Source organism: Lipophrys pholis, assembly GCF_963383615.2.
Source record: "Lipophrys pholis genome assembly, chromosome: 19".
In the NCBI taxonomy this organism is placed as follows: domain Eukaryota; kingdom Metazoa; phylum Chordata; class Actinopteri; order Blenniiformes; family Blenniidae; genus Lipophrys; species Lipophrys pholis.
In genome coordinates, this window is record NC_137647.1 from 8,678,712 (window position 1) to 8,701,406 (window position 22,695).

At 41.0% G+C, this 22,695-nt stretch overlaps 1 protein-coding gene across 5 annotated transcripts in view; it reads left to right on the top strand.

Moving 5' to 3' along the window:
• The window catches only part of septin9a (septin 9a), a 62,837-nt gene that overhangs the window by 21,160 nt on the left and 18,982 nt on the right, over positions 1 to 22,695 (top strand). For 2 of the 5 annotated variants that reach the window (XM_080487547.1, XM_080487549.1), the window contains one exon: positions 9,271 to 10,011. In XM_080487547.1, the coding sequence (XP_080343673.1) occupies positions 9,271 to 10,011 (741 nt within the window). Of the gene's footprint in view, positions 1 to 307; positions 662 to 9,270; positions 10,012 to 19,791; positions 20,055 to 22,086; positions 22,238 to 22,695 lie in introns of those variants that run through there. The other 3 variants (XM_080487548.1, XM_080487551.1, XM_080487550.1) reach the window with 3 other exon arrangements.

Below are 22,695 nucleotides of genomic sequence, written 5' to 3' on the forward strand. Positions count from 1 at the left end.
CGCCGCTGAGACGGACTGAAATGAGAAGCCATACCATTCCCATGTGACTCTAAGGGAGTGTGCTGTGCTGAGCTGAGCTGTGCTGCTGTTATATTCTAAATCTCAGTGCTGGGCCTCACAGTCCAAGTGCAAATTTTGAATGCGAGCGTGTTCATAAGTTGACCAGCCTCAGTTTGGAAATGAGCGGTTTAACAGAGAGAAGCTCGTCTGGAAAGAGGTCTGCAAAAGGGAGGGAGATATGGAGGGAGGGGGAGGAAAGGCAGCGAGAGAGGGAGGGAAGGAGGGTAGGGGGTTGTCATTGCTCGCTCATTCCAAACTCTGGAAGTCGAGAAGGAGGAGAAGAGAAAAATAAGTTGCTGCTTTCATAAAGAGGAGAGATAGAGAGGGGGTTTGGATCACTGGGCTGCTCAACTCCGGTGTTTGGTGTTTTTTTTTTTTTTTTTCTCCTCCTTCCCCTCCTCTCTCTAACACGGGCTCCTAATTTGGGATTTGTTTGAGAGCGGGACTGCGCCTCAGGAAGACTTTTCCTTTGCTGGGGAAAGGGAACCCTGCTCCCTCTCTCTTGCGTGATCCTCATACGCACATACACACTTGTGTCTGATCAAAATGTCTGATTCCACTGTCAACGCTCACTTGGAAGGGATCATATCAGACTTTGAAGGTCAGTTTCTTTCTCTCGTGTGCTCTGTTGCTCCTTTGTTTTTCTTCTTCCTGTCACCCTGTGGAGTGAAGCTGTCTTTAACCCTGCCATGAGGACACTATAGATTGGTTCCACATGTTTGATTGGAATCAAAACGGATCTGGAAAAATGCAGAGTGTGAAGTGTGCGGTGACATCTGTGGTGAGCTGCAGTGTTTTGAAAGGGAAATCATGCTTAAAGTGTTGCTTTTTCTTTTCTTTTTTTTTTTACCCCTCTCCTTAACCGTTTGTTATTTACACCTTGCATGTGTGGAATGTGTGCCAGGGACCGACTGCAATCAGAGAAAAGTGTGCAACTGATTTGACTTTTTTCTTCTTTTTCAAACCAACCTGCGTCACAAAAGAACAAATTCTACTGTATTTTCCACATTTGGGAGGCAGCAATTGGCCATACGGCTGTAAGGTGAACACCTGGATCACTTCCCCCCCTCGTTTTCTTTTTATCTGTCTGCCCCTGGCCCACAGATTCCCCCTGTCATCCCTCTCCTCCCACTCCTCTCCCTCCTCCTCCTCCACCGCCCCGTCCTCTGGCTGTACTTCCCTTTTTCCTCTTTCAGCAGCTCGTCCATCCACAGGCCCCTGCTCCCTCTGGCCTTGCCGGTGGTGGATGCGAGAGGAGCGGGTGGATGTAGAGGTTGACAGGCCGACACTTCTCCCTCAGCCCCGTCTCTCTGTCTTGCTCTCTGTCTCCGGCCTCTCACAAACAGATACCCATTAGGAACGCATCCACACTTGTCCAGAGCCGCTCCTCTGTCAACACCAGTTTGTTTGTGGTATGTACGCTGGCTCTCTCTGCCTCCATCTGCCTCTTTATTCTGCCTTTAGGTCTTTTTAAAACCACCGGCTTTACAGGGTGCAGCAGAGCAGAAAGATAAGTGGCGCTCAGAAATGAGAGAGGCATCAGAGGCGAAGCGCTTGGGCGATGTGGCACCAAGTCACGCTTTTAGACACCCCGCGCTCATGTGTAACACCAACATAATGGGCCAGTGTTGTGATTGTCAATGGTGTGTGTTGCCCCTGGTTGGGCTGAGTGTGTGATAATACCTTTGTGTCACCACCATGCACCATAATGCATGGCCCTGGGGGGCTTAGTCAGTACAGCATGGCACAGATGGAGCCGAGGAGCCCCGTGGGAGTCAAAATGAATCGGGACTGGAAAGTTAATATCTACAAATTCTCATCTTATCGTAAGTGATTCGCTTTTTAATGAGTTCTTTTAACCTCATCTTTGTGTTGAAGCATAGCAACTACTCTTTGTCACATCGTATCAATATAAATATGACCCAGAGAGACCCCCCCCAAAGAAGTGTCTTTAAGGAAATTTTTTTTAATTGTGTTGGGACAGAAAATAACACTTTTTCTATTTTACAACTTTAGTTGAACTGCACAACCTTTTGTCAAAGATGTTAAATTTGGGCCGGTGTGATCAATCAACCAATCAGTCAGTCGGTCTTTATTTTCATAGCAGTTTTCAGCAGTTTCATACCTCTTTCGTGCAATTTAAAGTGCTTCACGAATGAAAGAAAATTACATACAAATCAAGTGAAGATAAGAAAACTAATACAAAACAATAGATGAAAAAAAAGAAGAATTGACATGTATACTGAGACTGATGGTACAAAGTAAGTGAAGTAAAGCTATCTTAAAATACCTTTAGGAAGAATAACAAATAAAGACGATAGTATTAAAAGGCTTCTCAAGTTTATTAGGCAATATCAGGGTCTTATCTCATGTTATTATTGCGTTTCTGAGAGATGTTGTTGAATAGTGGGCAATATTGATGTCGTTAAATTATTCTCACCTCTTACTCTTTTTGCTTGTTACATTTGTTTTAGTGTTGAACTCAATCTCTAAAGTTGACCCTTGTTTAACAAAACAGTCTGATAATAGTCGACTGGCGATTGACACAATGTGCCGCAAAACTGTTATTGAACTGTTGAGAAAACATTGAGACAGTTCTGCTCTTTCTATTAGGGTGTGCACACACAATGTTTGTCACTTTTTCTGTCTTAAGTGGTGTGTTAAGAGTGTTTCACACTATTTCCTGAATGTCCATGAATGTAATGCTTTAGCATGTGGAAGTTGGTGCTTTGAGTTTGTTTACAGTTATTGGATGTTGTCAGTTTTGTAATGGTGAAAGAAAGAAATCGTACAATGAGACTGAAAACAGTGTGGATTGGAGTGGAGTTCATACCATTGTTTGCTATATGGGATCAATATACTATTAATGCTCATCAATTACACCGTATCATATGAATACATTCATTGTTTTGCAGAACTGCAACTAACGCATTCAACTTGCAATATGTTATAGTTTTAAAGCTCTTAAAAGGCAACACAGGAATAAAAGGGACCATTCTATTCGTATAACACGCTGCAGGAAGTGTTTCCTGTGAGTATGAGTGTGTTTGCCACGTCACTGGTGTCTGACACAGAGGGATTCGCTCAGTCGTCCCCTTTGCTGATGTCAGAATGAAGCTGAAGGAGACACAAGGCAGGATTTTCTTGCCCATGAGGCCAGTGACCTCATCTGTGACCTCAGCCTCTGGAACTGACACAGATCATTGAGAAGGCCACCGGGACTGATGAACACGTACATACAGAACACACACACACACACACACACACACACACACACACACACACACACACACACACACACACACACACACACACTCATTCAGAGTTGTTAAAACAGATCATTAAAGGCATTCAATTTATCTTGCATGAAGCAATTTCTATCCAGTCCCACACCAAGGTATATGCATTAACATGAGTGCAAGAATGCAGATTAGACTGTTTTATTTGAAGGTTTGTTTTTTTTTGTTCAGCTGTACAACCAAGACTATTTTCCACTTCTTTTTCCTTTTCGCATCTCTAAACAGCATGTTAAGTGTATTTGCTGGTCCATTGAGAGGAAATTCCACCAGAGTAGATTTCTGTGGTGGGTGAAAATGTCGGGGTAGGCAGCAGAGGAGTGGATGGAAGCGTAGCGGGGCCTCTTTTTACAGATGAGGTTGGGGCACAGGCTGCATGGCACTCATCAACACGTCGCAACTTTCGACATCTAGTAAAAGAATTGTGTTTAAAATGTAATCAATGTGTAAGAAAATGGGCATGTGATTGATTTGATAAAGGAAATAATCTTAAAATTCACATGAAACGAACGCTTAAATGTATAGAATTTTTCATTTCCTCGCCGCAGCCACACTGACTGCTCTTTAATCATGTGTGAGGCCGTTTTTTTTTTGTTTTTTTTAACAATCTTCCCTAAAGTAGTACACCCACTTTTTTTTGTTTTTTTTTGTGGCACAACATTCGTTATTGGTGACCGAGAAAAATTTGATGAGCGTTCACTGTAAGAAACTTAAACTGCCTTTCAGGATGTGAACTGTTATTTCCAGCCAAGTGCCACTTAGCTGTGGCTTTTTTTTTTTTTTTTTTTTTTTTTCCTCAGAAATTCTTGTTAAGCTAGTTAGTGCTCCGTGACCCATAATGCACTGAAAGCGTGCTCTAAATATGTCCTTTCTTTAAAGATCAGATGGGTTTTTGTTAGTAATTGTGAACATTAGAAAGCAGTCGTGTGAAGAAAAAAACAAAAAACTCCACGGGAAGCGAAACTGATCGAGCATGTGAGAGGAAGTGACCTCCGACAGAGGACGACGAGCCGTCCATAGGAGTCTCCATCCTTATCGGCTCTATCAGACTTCTCTATACTCCAGCGAGGAAGGGTTTCCTGCTAATGACAGCAGCGACAGTGGCACTGTTGGGAAGCATTGAGGATCATGTTGCAGAATATAAATGTCCTTGTGAAGCTTTGTAAAATATTTGTGTCTGCATGGTTGACATATGGAGTCCAAATCTGCATCAGTAGCAACTCTGGGATAGACCGCATTGCTAAAATACAGCTGGTCAAAAGCATATTATGATATGAAGGTCCTTTCCTCAGAGTGGTATGAGTGACGTCACTCGTGGTGCAGTTTTGTGGTCTGGACCAAAGTTGAAAAGGAATAGAAAACGTTGCACTCTCATCTTGCTCACTCACAATGGCATTTTTACCATTGCCCCAAAAAGTGGTAAACAAGCACGGGAAAGCAGTGGTGACGTACATGCTGCATCACAACCTCCACAACAATGCCGTGTGCTGGGCCGAGTGCAATAAAGTGTAAGTTGAATCATCGTAGTGGTTTGTTTACCAGCCAAGAACTCACCAAAATGTTTAAATCCCCTTCATTGCGCTCATCAGTTTTGAAACTGCTTCAAGGATACAGGGGCTTTTGAAACTTGTCAAGTATTGTGTTTGGTCCATCCGGAGCTCTGCGGCCCGCTCAGCATTCACACTCCTCGCAAGCGTCTAGTGAGTCACACTAAAGTTCATCTGGACATTCATTTGTTTGACTGCACACATTTGGTGGCAGCTTTCATACTTATAGACTTGATTGAACTTAGGTTTACAGAAAACATTTGTGACGCAACTGCATAAACAGCAGGACAACTGGCATTTGTGCTTACAGTGAAGCCAAACAAACACATCTTAGGTACTTTTCTCAGTAATTTCACTTATACAGCCAGTTTCAGTCTTTCACAATGAGAGCCTCTTTTTTTTTTAGTGAAGTTGATTTCAGTTGGGTTTCTTGCGTGACTTTACCATAAAAGCAGTTACTTGTGAAACTGAAGTGTGCGATATAGTGATTGTCTCAATCTTGCGACGTTATGCATGAATTGAATTCAGAGGATTTATATAGTTTTTTTTCTCTTTCCACTGTCAAACGTACGAGACAAAACTAAATCCCGCTGACCCATTCCGCCCATCAAGTGTCATGCTCAGAGAGGCATAGCAAATGCGACGCTCAGTTGCTACATGCAACACTGGAGGAACTGCATCATGTGCTTTCCCTGGCAGTTTAACGATGTTTCAGCACAGGACAAGGATTCAGCCCATGCCTGCATGAGTGTTCATTAAAAAACATCATGCTTGACTCAGTGTCTTCCATATTTGGTGATTCAGTCTACCCGTACGTTTTGCAGTATTGTTTAGATGGAGCTCACGGTCACGGCGTTCAACAGTGCTGGCCAGATTCAGGTCCAATAGGAGGAAAGCCAGGTAGAAAAGGTTTCCGATGACATCAAATCTGCTGCTTATTTCTGTTGTTTTGGTTTGGCTTGAACATCCGTGCTCAATGCTTTCCACCAAATGGTTTTGACCTTGATGAGAAGCATACTGCACACACACACACACACACATATAGGCTTTGTTGCATAAACCGAGGGACATAAACAATCATGCACAGAGAGGATTAAGACCATCTTAATCATAAAAATGCACAAAAAGACAAATACAGGTATTAGTGTGTGATCTCGCTATCAACTCTCATTCATACATGAACACTGACGTTAACAGTGTTTGGCTCCATCCAGGAAAGATCCCTGTGTTTGCGTTTGCTCTACAGCTGTGTTTACACACTCACACACGTCCAGAGAGAAAGAGAGAGACAGTCACACTGACACGGCCAACGTCTCCACTGTGTCTGTGAGGACGTCACTGCGTCGGCCTTCTGTCACCACAGAGCCCAGTTTGCACCGTTCCAGGCAAACAACTCATTACATCCAATTTCCAGCGAAGGTCAGAGTTTTAAGTAGTCCCCCCCCCGTACTGTAGTTGCTCACTTTCACAGCTCGCCCTCTTTAATTAAAAGTGGAACGGTGCAAGAATAGTTTGTTTGAAGCATGTTGGCAATTCGGCTGCTTTATTAATGGTTAATTTGCTATTTTTGGAGGTTAAAGTTCACAATTCTGTTTTGGATATAATTTCATTGTGGTTAATGTTTCTGCTATTTGCGCAGACAATGTTAACTTTGTCTTGATGCACAAGGACACTTTTTCCACTTCTACATGCTCGTTTTGTCACAAGTTATCAACTATTCATTGTCGTTTCCTGTGATGCTAAAATAGATATAAAAAAAACAAAAAAACATCAGCATTTCAGTTTTGTGGGTATTTCTGGAGTTTATATGTCAAACTATTACACAAATGAACCAAATGATGTATAATGCTAGAAATTGAAGATAAACTTAAATGTTCTTGTTGATTGTTAACTGATGAGTTTAGGTCCGTTTGCTGTCTTAATGTTTAATCAGTATGATCTGGTATAGAAACAAAGCTTAAACAGTGGTGCCTTATCTCAGTATACACTGTGACATCTGACGTATAAAAGGTGCAGGAACATGTCAAGGAAAACACAGAGTTGCAGGAAGACGCTCTCGTCTCATGCTGATGCTTGGCTCGTCAGCCTTGATGCAGGCCAGATTCCTGCACAGGCCCGCTTGTTTATCTGGGACGGGGGGGCCGCGTTACTGCACATTTTGTAGCCGCGCTGGCCTCTGGACTGAGCTGAGGTGAGCCAGGTGTCACCCTCACATCTGACAGCGGACTGGACGTAAAGCCAGGAAGAAAGGAAAAAGCAATTTAGCAAACGGCAACAACAGCGTCAACAAAAAGGCCTCAGATAGGCTGAAAAATCCAAATGCTGTGGATCTCCTCACAACTTGGACAAAGAAATGCAACGAGATGGTGATATATTGCATCCGGAGTACATGTCAAACTAAATAATAGAACATAATATAGACCAAATATTATTTCCTTGTCATAATTGAGATATTGTCTTTTTTTTTTTTTTTTTTTTAAATACCTTGAGGATCCGAGGAAACTTGCTCTTCTGCTTCTCATCTGTCCATTTTGACATGGTACGGTCTGGCTGACTGGCTTTTCTCAAGACTTCTTCAGAGAATATGCCTTTCAAGTGGGCCAGTATGCCTCTATGGAGTCATCTAAAATATAATGCAGTTATGTTATCAGGCTCTTTTCAAAAAATGTAATTAGCTTTTTCTATGACTGCATGATTTGGAAATCGTCCCGTGTTGAGGAAAGCAAAGTTAACACATGTGGTCCAGGCTGAGAGGAGAAGGTAAGAAGCTTGTGTCTAGCCGACCTCAGAAACTCTCATATGAACAATCCCATGTTTCGCATTGTAGAATGTGTAGTTGTTTCCATCCATCTTCTAAATCGCTTTATTCCGTGGATTGTAGTGGGGCGCTGCACCCTACTTGTTACCAACAGTCAGAAAATACAGAGCTCAGCACTATAAATAGAACTGAGGCGGAGGTCTGTGTTTTAAAAATGTGAAAAATACATTTGATACCTTTCTTGAATGCCACAAATATTACATAGGCTGACATTAAGTGTGATAGTGAGAATGCCTCCAGTTCAACTCCCGGTTACCATGAAGCCTTTTCCGTGTGGCGTTTGGATGTTTGGCCAATTTGTCTTTTTTGAATTAAAGGAACTCAGGTTTCCTCTGAAACATTGTCAGTTGTTGACTCTAAAATATGCCAATGTGAGTGTGTTATCTCGCATAATAATGATTAAAAAAAGACTTATATGATTACGTAACAGAAATGATGCAATAAGGTTGAATACAATATAAACCGTAAGGTGGGTCACGTGATCAATTAGCGTCTCGAATCAGGCGCGTGCAGTGAACAGGTGAACAGGTGCGGCAGGGAGAGGATGCGGCTCACGTGGTGTGCTGTCACGACGTCTGATTAAACTCAAGTTTGTGGTTTAAGAAGTGAGGTTGTCCTGGACTTGGTGCTCAGCAGGAATAACGTGATATTATCGTGGAGTGGGTTAGACATGCCTTCTAAAATGCTTTCGGGATACATGAAGCGCGTGAAGACAGGTGAGGTTTGTTCCATCACCGCTGTGACTTTCACGTTTTTTTTTTTTGTTTTTTTTATGCAGTCTTTGTATATCTTATATATTTACTGAATGATAATGGCCCCGCTGCTGTTGTCTAATGTATTCACCTTTTTTTTTTTTTTTTTTTTTAAACTAAACTATTTTGGTCATATTACAGTTTTCTACACTTTAATGGAAAATGAAAATGTGAAAAATAACCTTCCTTTTCAAAATGGGAATTATAATACTTAAAAAAAAATTTCAGATACTAGCTTTATAAGTATCTGTTTTGTTTTCATTGTAATAATAAAGAAAATAAAACTGCATCACAAATAAGGATTTGTGATGTTTTGTTTGCATTTCAAACTAGTTTAACCATAAAAAAAAATTCTTTAATCCTTAAATGGGGAGTTTTCTTTTCAGCATTTCATTGAAAAGCAGACTTTGTCATTCTGGTATTTTGTGGGCAGATTAGTGGCAGTGCTGATCCAACTATATGATATATTGTTATCTGAGACTATGCACAAGGCAGCCTCTTTGTGATTACCATACTTTTGACATTTGTTCACTCTCCCCCAACAAAAAGAAAAAACCTCATGTTTATGACCTGTAAATGCATAATTGGTTTGGGCAGGTTGGTACACTGGCTTCACTGGTTAATTTCCTTGATGATTAAATGGAAGCAGATATAAAAATATATGTTTGTTGGTCTGAATCTGTGCCGGTGTCATCGGCTCCACCACTCTGTGTCCCTGAACTGGATGGAGTATTATAAAAGATGGACAGATGTCCAAGATTTCTTGTCATGACGACAAATATTCTGTGTTTTTGCAGCACTCAAACGGTCATTCGAGGTGGAGGAAACTGACACATCCACACATTCATCACCTCTGTCCCGCCGGACCACCATCCCCCTCCGGGCATCCACCTCCTCCACAACCAGCCAGCGGAGCTACAACTCTGACTACTCCTCATCCAGGGCAAGCACCGAGTCCTCCCATCTGCGCTCCCCAAAGACTGGCATGAGGCGCATTGAGTTGTCAGGGGGTCGGAATCTGGACACGGGATCTTCTCGTCGCACAGAAATGTCCATTGAGGTCTCTTCCAAGCAGATTGATAACTCACCCAGTGCTGGCATCGCCCGCTTTGGCCTCAAGCGACCAGAGGTCGGCCTCAACAGTCGGAGTACCCCTCTAGATGGCAACTCCAATTCAATCTCCAGTGCTGCAAGCAGGCGGGCGGAGCTCAGCGTGACCCGGCCTCATGAGCCCCCCACCCCTCCCAGAAGGATGGATACCCAGCTGTCCTCACCCACAGTCTCTAGGATCCCCGAGCCCCCTCAGAGGAGAGCAGACCCGCTGTCCACCAGCCCAGTGGATGGGACCTTTAAGAAACCAGAGATGCCGGTCTTCAAACAGCCAGACAGTTTGGTGCCAGCCAGCCCATTGGAGAACAACAACAACAACCACCACCACCCACCTGCCCCGGTCGCCCCCCTGCCCTCCCTGGTAGAGCCCCGCATGGAGAGGGTGCAGTCCCCCGTCAGGGAGCCAACCACAGCCCGGACCGCAGACCGTGAGTACCCACTGCGTGTTTTCTGACATCACTTCTATAAAACGGTTGCGATAGAGTGAGAAAGTCTTGCAATCCAACTCTCTCTGTTACTGGTAACTTGGTCGTGACCAGTTTCAACATGGCCTACCTTTTGTAATCCCAGTAACTTTCAACAGTTTGAGGAAGACCGACTGTATGAAGAAACCGTGACTCTTTTAGTTTGCACCTTTTGCTGCACTCTCTTAGGTGAGATGAGACGCAACTGTGGACCTTTTTTACTCAGTCAGTCAGGGTTTGTGCTATTAATATTCTGCTTAATGTTAGAAGTGAGGAGTCCGACGAAAAGGAACGCAAGCATGTGTCTTGTAGAGGTTGTCAGTCTAGACTCTGAATGTAGGTCAGCAAGGGTGATGATGAGAATCCCAGGGCCACTCCCAGGACAGCGGTTTAAAAAAACCCACACAGACTCACTTGAACTTTTTGGGGGGGGAGGGGCTTCTTATGACTTATATTTGTGGCTGAAGTCACTACAACGTCAGACAGGTTGGTTATTTTGGTCATCACTGATGTTTATTGTGAGGTTTGTACAGAATTTCCGTTCATGTGGTGAATTTCAGTGACATGAGATGTTGTTGTGAAAATGCGTGGAGGTGAAATTATCCTCGTCTAGACAATGCTGGGGTTTGACTTTTCAGCCCGTACTCTCTAACCTCACACACATATGGTTCAGAGATGAGGTCAAGCTCAAACTAAGCTCACAGGAAAGGTTTTTGGAGTAACTTGCGCCCCAAGCATTGAGACGAAATGTCCATAGCTGTGGTATGATACTGAATACCAGCGAGTCAATATTTTGTTCAGTTAACGTTTTCGACAGATCAGGTCAAGGGTGGAAGAATTCATCTACCGTTTGGTCAAGTCATCCCATGATAAAACCTTGTATAATTTAATGAATTTTCATCCAGCATGCCAATGATTTGTAGCTAAAGATATCATTACACAACCTCCAATAGTTTTCATGTGTGGGAGACGTTATGTTGTTACTGGGCTTGTTCATTGGAACCAATAGATTAGTTAAGCCCAGCTTTTTCAAATTCACCTATGACCTTCGCTCTAGTAGCACACTATTTTAGCTTTTCCTTTTAGCTGAATTAATACTGAAGATTTATTTGAGGTTTCAATATGCCTGTTTTATAATTTTCTGTTGAATTCCTGTCTATTGTTTCCAAGTTGTGTTTCATATTTGTTTTGTTTTTTTTTTAAATTCAAATGTAGACTTCAGCAGTGTTTGTGCTCAAACCTGGATTTTGTTATGTACGAAATCCCGTGCTTGTTTGCACAGGAGCTTGGAAGTTTCCATATTTGTCACAGATTATTTGCCTTTTTGTGTTTTCCACTCGCTTGTGCTTGCTCATCTATTCCCAAGTATGCATCCGCTATCTGCAGAGAGCTGTGCACTCACTAGTTTAGCAATATCCCAGCGTAGGCGGCTGGTAGGTGATGGATTCCAAGTCTGGAGACCTTGAAGCATCTTACACAAAAATAGCCACACATTTCCACTCATTTAAAAGAACTGAAGACAGGTAGGAGTTGTAATTTTCTCCACGCCTCTTTCTGAATATGTATTCGACTGCTTTTGAGATGCCAGCATTCCACTGCCGGTGAACCAGTAAAGCCATGCGCACTAAATATGAGATGTGACCTCGTGTAAGTCAAAGGGAAACAAACAAGGAAAGGGGAGGGGATTCAGTCTCAACCTCTGCCACATTTGGCTCAGATTACCACCTTCCTGCTCGGCCATGCAAGCAGACGGAGAACCTGCACGAAAGAAGCATGGGAAAAAGCAAGTGGCAGACAGGAGGGGGAGAGTTGGTGTGCAGAAGAGGAAAAAGGGAGCATGCGAATTGAGGAAAAAAAAATCTATTTTAACAAGCACTATAAATGGCGCCCCTCAATCCCCTCACTGAATTCAATGTTCATGTAAAAAGTGATTTCTCAATCAGGAAGAATTCATACGGATAACAAAATGACTATGTAAAGACAGCTACTGATAATTTATTTGCCTCCTTTGTATTTGTCCCACTGGATTCTTCCTTAATGGCTCTGAGAATATTTAAGTCCATATATATATTTAAGTCCAAAAATATATATATATATATATATATAGCCTCTAGGTAAAATGTTTCAGATTCTTGCTCCATGTGTGATGATGGACACCTCTCACCACTTTCAGCTGATATCTGAACCTGTTGCTGCTGCAGACGAGCACCAGCAAAGGTACATATGTAGAATTTATATGTGCAGAATTAGGAAACGCCTTCAAATAGACATTTGAAACAAATTAAGGCAGGGACTTTTCCAATTTTAATAATTGTTTTGGCACTTTTATGGTGAGATGCAGAGCATAGACACAATATGGCAACTGGGCAGTGTTTTTTTTTTTTTCAGGAAGATTTTAAAATGGGAAAAAAAAAAAATCCGTTTTCAGTTTATTTGTTGTTTTCAGTGTCCGTACTGATTCCAGTGGGACACTGACGGTGTGTTTTTATGTTGTCTGTTTGTCCCATGAGAATATTCTTTCTGGGCTTTTGGGATATGTAACCACAAAGTCCCGGTCTTTAACCTTTTTATTTGTTTTTGTCTTGAATGTGTGCTTCTATCTTCACTTTGATGAGAGACTGATAGGAGATGGGCTGTTTTTATGATCAGTTTAATGATTTGGCCGCTCTAATGAGGAGCAGCTGTGTGCGGCAGTGTGGAGATTCAACAGGATGTGATGTCGTGTATACACACACACACACACACACACACACACACACACACACACACACACACACACACACACACACACACACACACACGTTGTGGTTTCCTATTCTCTTACTTGAGCCTGATTTATTTTGTTAAGCTGCTAATGCATGTCCTCAAAGTCAGTAAATCTATTTTTGAAATAGATTTTTGAGATGTGTGAAGTTCAAATTATTGTGATATAATTTGGTTCCCAAGTATGAACCCCTGGCGGACACACACTTTTCAATGTACGTGGATTGTCTAAAAAGACACAGCAGAACCCTGCTAGTCAGAGGGTCTAAACTTTAAACTTCAAGGGATTTTTTGTATGAGTCTGGACAAACTAAATTAATCAAAATGATGCCATATAAATTAAAATGTGAGATTTTTAGGAATTTCAGGACTGTCTTTCATTTGAATTCCTATTTAGAAAATAATTCTCTATCTTATACCAATTATGACCGATTTGAATTGCACTCCAAACACCAAAGAAAGTCCATAATAAAACTAAATCGATACTTGGCTCGTGTTAATATTATGACTACTGATTCCTATGAGTGAAAGACTTATTAATTAAAATGAACCACGGTGTTTTGTGCTTAAGCATTACTTGAAATGATTTATACTGAAAATCACACCAGCTGCTAAACGTTTCAGTAGAAAGATGTTGCCTTGATTGCACATTTCCAATAAAATCTCTCCTGACGCTTTCCAGATGATTGTGTGGGTGTGCGGCTGCACTTTCAATATCGGGGATGTCGACATAATTCCATGCCATCGCCGTACTCCCGCTCATTAGTCACACAGATCTCTCTTGGACTGGGAAGTCTTTCAGGATATTCCTTCACTCTCCTAATAAATGTATCTTGCTCATTCCCCGGTAACTATACAGGAGTGCAAATTGAATTCAGGGAATGTCAAGAAGTCTGTAAAAGACATTCACGCATACAGTCACTAATCAACATGAAGCACATGTTTTTGGACCAAGAGATGAATATGAATTTAAACTGGACACAATTCAGCTTCAGCTTCATCTTGTATTAACATTTTTTTTTATTTTTTTTTATTTGGGGCTGTCATTTCTATCTATCAAAGCCAAACTCTTGGGAACTCTTTTTGAATACCAACAAACACACATATTTGATGCAATGTTTTTGAAATTATATGACTGCATCACTAATTCCTCAGGGTCATTTTACCTGTGTGACTCTGGACTCTTGTCTTTATTCCTAAAGCTGAGTCTGCAAGAACTCTAAATGATGATGACTATCTCATGATTCGTTTGGTCTGGTGTGTTGGCCTGCTGAGCACTGACCTACTCACCACGTTAAAAACTGAATTTATCTCTTTCATACAAACATAAAGGCCTCTTTGTGCTCCCGCCTGGGATTTGGCTGGGAACAAGAACTTGTGAAAGTCACAAGGGAGGGAAGGCATCTTTGATAAAAGCCCTTATCTGTGCGTAGGTGTGTGTGTGTGTGTGTGAAAACCAATCTGATGGTTGCTTTGCAAACGAACAGTTTACTTTGTTTGTTGTAGTGGAACGTCAAGGATTTTATGTGACAAACAAATCTCGCTTAATCATAGTTTCTTTATTAATGTTTTTTTCAATCCTTTCCACTTATCATTTGTAAGGAAACCTCCGGTTTGCGTTAAACTATTTGTGTTTTGGTTCTTATGATTGAAAAGAAAAATATTTTTTTTAAATTTGCAACCAGACACGAACATAGTTGATTTGAAAGCTTTTATTGAACAGATTTGAACACAATTGAAATTAAGAGAGATTGTCTTTATCTACATTGATTGATTGATTGATATGTTTTTTTCAAATAAGGTATGAAAACAAATAAGGAAAAAAAAAGAAAATTAACAACAAAGTTTTCCTCAAATAAATAACAGTAATAATAATAGAAAAATAAATCAAGAAAAATGTCGTCAGATGAGTATTCGAAAGGGAGTGAGAAGAAGTAAAACATATTTACTCTCACCCCTTGTCCCAAAGTAAATAACATAATTAACTTCCTTCCATCTCTTACATACACACACGCACACACACACACGTGTCCTGTGCAGTACATAGAATATATATACTTACACGTCCATTCATACATATCTACAGATAGACATAAACACCTATACTCACACACAAGAACACAGTGCAAGGAAAGAAACGAACAATAGAAATAACCTAAATCATACAAAGCAGTTTGACATTGATTCAAATCTGAGGAATGTATGTAAATGTTGACACAATACAAGGCACATTGTATAGATATGAAAGCAAGTAGGAATTTCTTCACCAACAGCAGCTGTATACTTGAGTACCATTTGGTTTTACCCATTATTTCTGAATGTTTAAAATGTCTCTAAAGCTTAAGAAAATCCCAAACTGAACACATCACCCATTATTCTAAACAAACTGTCATAATATTCACATTCCTTTATAACTCTTTAAATGCTTAATTTTGATTAAAAACAGAAATAAAATGTTGAACTGGAGGCAATTGCAAAGTTTCACATGTGTGATTTGTGCTTTTCAATCCAACCATGTAATGTTGAGCCTTTATCGCAATGTGAACAGAAAATCTTTACAATCAGGCGTCGGAGTCGAAAATTAACACTCAAAGCATGAAACAGAGAAATAAAATAATGATTTTCAGATACCGCAGTGGAGTAAATGCTGGATTCTCGATTGACTTTTTGTGATTGTTATCGTCATTGAGCCGCAGATTGTCGCAGTGCTCTTCAAACGATAACTTAGTATTTGTTCCTGTTGGCTAAAGCACCAAAAATGATCAGCATAATAAGTAAAAAGACGACAACTAGAAGACAATTTTTGATGCACTCACAGAAACCCGAAGTGTCTCTCTGAGGCTGAGACCAGTTGGACTGAAGACTTGATTGTTGTAGCACAGTGTGCGACTGGTTATTGAAGCGTATGTGTGGAACCACAATAAGCAACAACAATCCAAGACAAGCAAGATCATTCCACTGGTGTCGAATGTTCTGTAATTGGTTATCCTGAACATTCGGTCCGTACAGATCTCTGAGGTTCCTCAGTGAATTGTAGTCTCCCCTCATGGGAAACTGTCTGATCTGTCTTAAAAGGTTGGTGGTGATCCGATATGTATGTTGAGGATCATATAATGTTCCTTGTCCATGATGCTGTGTGATATAGACTTCATCTATTACCTGCCTAGTGCCTTGCCATCTCACATTCGGGTCTCGGACTCTGACTATAATCCGAGCACTGTTTCCACGTAATTCTGGGGTCCGGGGATTGAGGATGTGACTTGGCAGCTGCCGCTCTGTGTCTTCAAGAATATTACCAACAGTGTAATAGCAATATCTGTTGCTATTCAGTTTGTTTAACAGGCCTTCATAATTGCCGTAATGATGTGAGCCGAAATCACTGTTTGGGTCAAAGGTCAGGCGTATGACGTCATTATCGATGTCAACGGTGTTGGCAAACCAGTGGAGCAGCACAAGAGCCTGTTTGGATACAGCTTCGCCAAAGCCAATCAACTTCAGATCGTTGAGTGTATTGAGCGGTTGAACCGACGACACCGAGGGCAGAAGAAGGAGCAGAGTCCCACAGAAATTCACAACTCCTGCTGCCATCTTCACCATCCTGTAAAAATATTCAAAACATTACTGATTTCACTCTGCATCCTACTTTGCATCAGTCCTAGTGTGTTTTTCAGAACGGTGAGAATGTGTTGACTTTACGTTGCCATTATTTTATTAGTAACAAAATGTTTTATCGATGTGTCTTCAAAATGAACTGTTTAATATTTATTAGTTCAACACAAAATTAAATCTACCGTATATGCATAGATGTCAAGGTAGATCTTCAAGATGAGAAAAGTAGTTTTTAAATGGTATTTTTACTTTCTTTCTCATTTTGATAAGGTTTAAATATATTTTGGACCACACCATGTGCCCCATTCTTAGATGGCGAGTCTGTTTCAGTGGAACAGAGTGGAAATTCTTCACAGAAATTATTTTGTTTACCTATAATTACTGGCCTGGGAGCTTTTGTAAATTATTATGGTCCAACTATCCGAAGTCACTCACAGATGAGCGATCCTCTGAAGTGTCCTTGAATGCCTCTCACACTTTTCTCTTTTGTTACTGCTGCTGCTGGAGTATTTTCTTTTAAAGTTTAAAGTTTGTCACCGTATTTATATAGACAATATTTTATCAAATCTTATGATTATCAAACTCTCTTCAAACATGCGTCACCTCAGTTCACTCAAACATGCAACCAGGTTGTTGTTCTCTGTCAAGTTAAGCTGCTCATGTAGCTTAATGAATAACCTACTGCTTGTCATTTTTTCTTCTATGTGGCATTGGTCTTTGTTAAAACTAATACAGATCAAAGGTTAATACTCGTACTTGAACTGATCCTTTAAAAAAAAAAAAAAAGGTATTGGTGCATCCCTAGTTTAGTTAACCTTTTTTAGTTAAAAATTCTCCAATTGTGTTACTAATCTGAGGATTACAAAAAGGAGACACAATATCTACATAGTTTTTTCAAAGCTCAGATAAACCAGGAAATGGCAGTAGGGCGGGATCTTTTAATGATCATTATGAATAAGAGCATTTCAAGCAAACAAAACTGATTTCAGTGAAACTCATTATATAACAATTCAGTACAAAAGAAACTATTAGCTCACTGTTGGACATGATTATCACTTATGTTATCGCTTATGCAGCCAACAGCTGCCACAGGTTCAATCCAACAGGTAACAAATGTTATTTCTACCCATCTGAATATTTATTTGCTGCAAAACCCGTCACTTTGAAGAAGGAGACAAAGAAATCTCACCTGCCGGTTGAATAGAAGGCAAAAAAGAAAAATCGAGATCCTGGAAAGGGAAAACAACCGTATGTCTGCTCTCTCAAGATATCACACCCAACAACAGCAGACTGAGGCACAGTCACCTACTTAAGTTGTGTTTCATTGAAAGTGAAACTAAGAGCTATGTGCTGGGCTGTTTGAAAGGACTAGTTACCATAGAGCAGATTGGAATGGAAGAATACAAAGAATGTCGCCATCATTTGTTGGGCTGTGGCATTGGCCTTTGTTAAAGGCAAGACGAGGCAAGGCAAATGTATTTATAAAGCACCATGCAAACACAGGGCAATTCACAGTGCTTTACAAAGAAATAAAAGGAATTAAAGAAAGACAGAAAAAGTTTACATAGACATCAGAAATATATCAATAAAAGAAATACAGTACAGCTTTAAAGCTAATGCAGATCTTTATGAACAGACTGCTCAGTGTTTCCATCTATGAGGCTGACTTGTCACAGATCAATTTAAATATACTTTATATGCATGTATATCGTTGTATACATTTTTTAAGAGGGATGCAAAAGGTTTGTTTTCAATCATTTAATTTTTGAGGTTTTTGATGTTTTCTAGCTTTTACCTTTTTGTTAGCATTGCATTTTCTATTATTAGGGACATAGTTCCAGTATTTAATTTGTGATTAAATAAAATGCAATGACCCACAAAATTCCTGGATTTGAGAGAAGAATCTTATATACTGTTTTTACTGCATTGGATTACACACTTTTAAGGACTGATTGTGTACCACGGTCACTTCTGAGCTATATAACTGAAAGGGTTGGATATTCATTTGCATTATGTGGAATCGTAATCAATGTTGTCGAATATTGGAAAGTCAGTTTTGATACCCCTGCATCCACCTTTTGGGACTAAGAGTACATCTAATTTCTGCTCCCACTTTTTTGCTGTCATATTTCATTGGAGGCATAAGTGCTATTATTCTTGTTGTGTTTTCTCTGTTCTACCACTGTTGATCTGCATTTTGGAGTTCAGCCTCCAGCTTGAATTTATTATAGTATTGAATATAAGACAAGCCCACATTTTTGCCAGGCTCATATTTCTAAAAAGCACAAATCTAGTTTTATTAAGACATGATTTTCGTCAAGGTGAACATAAAAGAAGAAAAAAAGTTGATCGTTAGTCATCAGAGGAACCATAAATGGTGTGTTTTTATTATGTTTCACATTGTTGCTCAGCTGCCTGCTCTGCTGCAACCCTTCGAGTAACCAGCAGGAGGAGCTGTTACCTCATAGGTGTGAGGGTCAACTACCTGTGTATCAGGTATGGAGCGTTTTGTCTGTCCAAATCGACTGAACACCTTCTACACTCCACTGCAAACGTTCCAACAGGAAGAGAAACTGTTTGTACACAGACAAAACACAAACCACATCGGGGAGCAGTTCTGGGGCTGCAGATGCTGCATTCAGCACCGACTGGGGGTTCGTTTCAGTGTTCAACCTAAAGAAAAAACATCACCTTCCAGAAAACTCGATGTGATGTGATGCACACACACTTCTCCCTGTACTCGGGAGGACCCTCAATGCATCGCACACACACAGATGCTTCATATGGGTACACACTGAGCTTTCTCTTGACACTCTGTGGCGGCATCCTTTTGGTGAAAACAGAAAAGGAGCAACCAAAGATACACACAAAGGAAACATTTAAGTTCTCTGTGGTCACCACCCACATTTTTCACACGGCCAGCACAAGAGCATACAAGCAATAACGTTGCTATTGTTGCTGTTCCTCTAGATTTAGTGTGCAGTGGAGCTTTATATTACAGCCTACAATGTTTTTTTCTGCTAACCTCCACATTTGTTCACAAATAGGAGGCGTTTGCTATTTCTATTGAAGGGGGGAAAAGCCTGTCGTAGATTTCACATGATGCACTGTGCCGCTTCTGTTTATCGGCTTTCTGTGTAATGGAAGTCGTTGGGCAGCTGCGAGGAACGCTATCGGGGGTCAGCCAGGCAGTTCTGCACTGGGTCTGCCAATACATGACACCATTTTGGCACAGCGCGGCAAAGAAAAACTTCAGCCCCTGACATTGGCTTTCTGTCACTACCACCCCCATCTCCTCAAAGCCAATATATAGGCCATGCCCCTAGCAGGGGAGCAGCTCTGTAATAAAGAAGTATGCCAAGTTATGCGGGAGCCAACAAATGATGGTGGACTCACAGCATGCAGGGTTTTCAGAAGTGTCTGTTTCTTCAAGAAGACTTGAGGAAGTAGGAGCTTTTTAATGACGAGAAAAGAGATATATTCTATTCATACTGTGTGACGATTCATGTGTAAATGGACATTGATTTATAATTGAGTCAGACTGAAGAAACCCTGCCGGGGGATTGGAATAAAAAAACAAAAAAACAAGAAAAAAAGTTAGTGTGGCTCCAGAGGGGCGGTGACGTGGAAAAGGGGTAAGAGGGAAAGTTTTGTTTGAAGACCAGAGTTAGTGCTTCAAAAAAGAAAATACTACAAGAAAGCAGAGTGGCTTTTACATGATGCTACTGCATTGATTGCCCTAATTATAGCATGTTAATACCACACATTAAAAAAGGTTGCTGTGTGGTTATAAGATGTTATGTTGTTTTAAGTCAGGCAGTGTTGAAGTATTCCAGAAGTAATGTCTTTCTCTGTTCGTGTCAGAATTCACTATTGGTTTCAAACACAAGAGGAAGAGCTGTTGTGTACTTAAAACTAATGCCATTGGAAAAACTAGTGAGCAGAAAACACTTCCTAAACTCATGTTACGGTTTCATTTACATCTGCGCTGTCCTCAGTTTAAATGTTGGGTTTTTATTGGAGAGATACAGTCCAACTTCAGAGAGCGGGACATAAAAAGAAGGCCAAGATTGAAAGGTTGAAAGAGAAGGGGCCCTTGGTTTGGGGAAAATGTATGGTTGTTCCACATTGTAAAAAAACAAAACAAGCGAGGGTTTATTTTAACTCCTTATTTGGTAGGAGCTGCTTTTTCTCACACTTAAAAGGCGATCTGTGTTTTGTGCATTTGGTTTCATGTCAGAGTTTAGAACCGAGGAGACGCTGCTTCGGAGAGGTGTGCAGGTGAAGCAGACGCTCGGCACTGAGGTCCCACAGTGAACCGGAATTATCCAAGTCTGCAAAATTAGTTGAAATGATTCAAACTTTGCATCCTTTGGGTTCTTTTTTCTTTTCTTCTTCTTTTCTTCCAGGAACATGACTGCTCATTTCAAGGAATGCAGCCACACTCCCAAGTGTGTGTGTGTGTGTGGAGCTCTAACGTTGTATTCAAGCCAACGCACTGGTGTATAATTACACTTCCTGTGAGGCTGAAGACAGCTGTTTCCTTCGTCTTTAATCACACAAATATACATACTCCTTAAAAGTAGTAATCAGCCACAGCAATTGGTCGGTTGTCGGGCTTTAGAGAAACAAGAGGATGGTGTATTTCTGAGTGTTAAACACGGTTCATGTACTTGTAGGTTCTGGCCCGTGTTTACCTTTGCGATGCAGCCGAGGGTTGCATTTCGTTCTGACATGCATTTTTAGTATTGCGCCTAATTTTGTGAACACGATCTCTATTTTGCAACTGTCATGTTGTTTATTCTGCAGCATAACTACTATTGCAACGCTGAGCTGAATGTAACCCAAAGCTTGTTGGATTATTTCAGTGAAGTTTCGTCCAGAGTTCCCATGTTTGACTCGTTCTTTTTTCCATCAGATGCGTATGGTGATCTTCACATTTCCCCGGAGCAGTGGTCAGACCATTGTTGACACACTTACAGATAGTGGCTTTTTATTATTTTCTAAAATTCTCTAAAATATCCACCCATCTTCTGTAATCAGCTGGAATCGACTTTGGGTAATATCCAGTTACGAGTTCATCTCAAATGCATGTGGAGTATTTGCATTTTCTCCATAGTATAGTCATAGTATAATTTACTAACTACATTTTAGTTAGTTGGACTGTCTTTTTTTGACACTATGTTCTATTATCATTTCTGACAATATTGCAGTATTCAGGAGGCGTTTGTAGAACTTTGTTCTCCTCATTCATGGATGGCACTGAGCTCCCAAAAGTGCATCACAGTTTGTTTCCAGAAGGAGTAAAACAATAATCCTGGTCGTTTGTCCTGATGTGTGTCTGCTCTGCGAGAGGAATGAGAGGGATGTGATGAATGCAGACCCGAAGGAGCAGATGAGAGGGTTGAGCCGAGTAATTGGGGTTATAAATTATCCTGCAGCTTCAGAAGAGGGACACAAAGATGACCCTGAGATTCTGCTCCACTCGGTGAAGACGCAGACAAGCAGACGTTTTGTTGCTCAACCACACTCGTACTGTTTTACTGTCCACTCTGATCTCTAAAAGTCCAACTGAATACATTTGCTTATGTATTTAGGCGGAGAGGAGGGGGTCGTTTGAAGGAAGTGGGCGTCTCTTGTTGCTTTACATGCTGAGTCACATGACATGCACTGGGTGGGAGGGACAGCTGAGGGAGCTTCCAGCGCCACTGCAGAGTTTGGCCTCGTACTGGATCGCTGCACTTCGACTGGAGACGGCTCTCACACACACACACACACACACACACACACACACATACACGCACGCGTTACACACACGGTGAGTGTTCTGCATACCAGGAGAGTGCGTGCGTGTGAATGTATGAGTGTGTGAATGACAAGTATTTTTTTTTCCTCGGAACATGACTTGAGTTTTCCGTGGTAGTGACACACAAGGTTTTCCCTCAGGCTCTTGTGTGTTTTATAGTTATGGTTAATTGTCGGTGCTTCAGCCTCTAAATGTGTGACAAGCTGTGTATTTGTTTTTTGCATTGTACTTGGAAATGTGCGTTTATGTGTGGGCATCCAGAGAGGATGTTCATCATGTTTTCGACACTTCCTTGTTTAAGGTCAGACGTCTGTTTCACTTCTTCCCTCCCTATTGACATTGTCCACATACTGGATGTGTTCTGCTGTTTCTGACAGTGACAAACTACCAGATAAACTAGTGGGCTCTCAGAAGCAAGTGTGCAGTGTTAAAGGTTAGTGCCACACATGAGGTTAGGAGCCTTCAGTGTG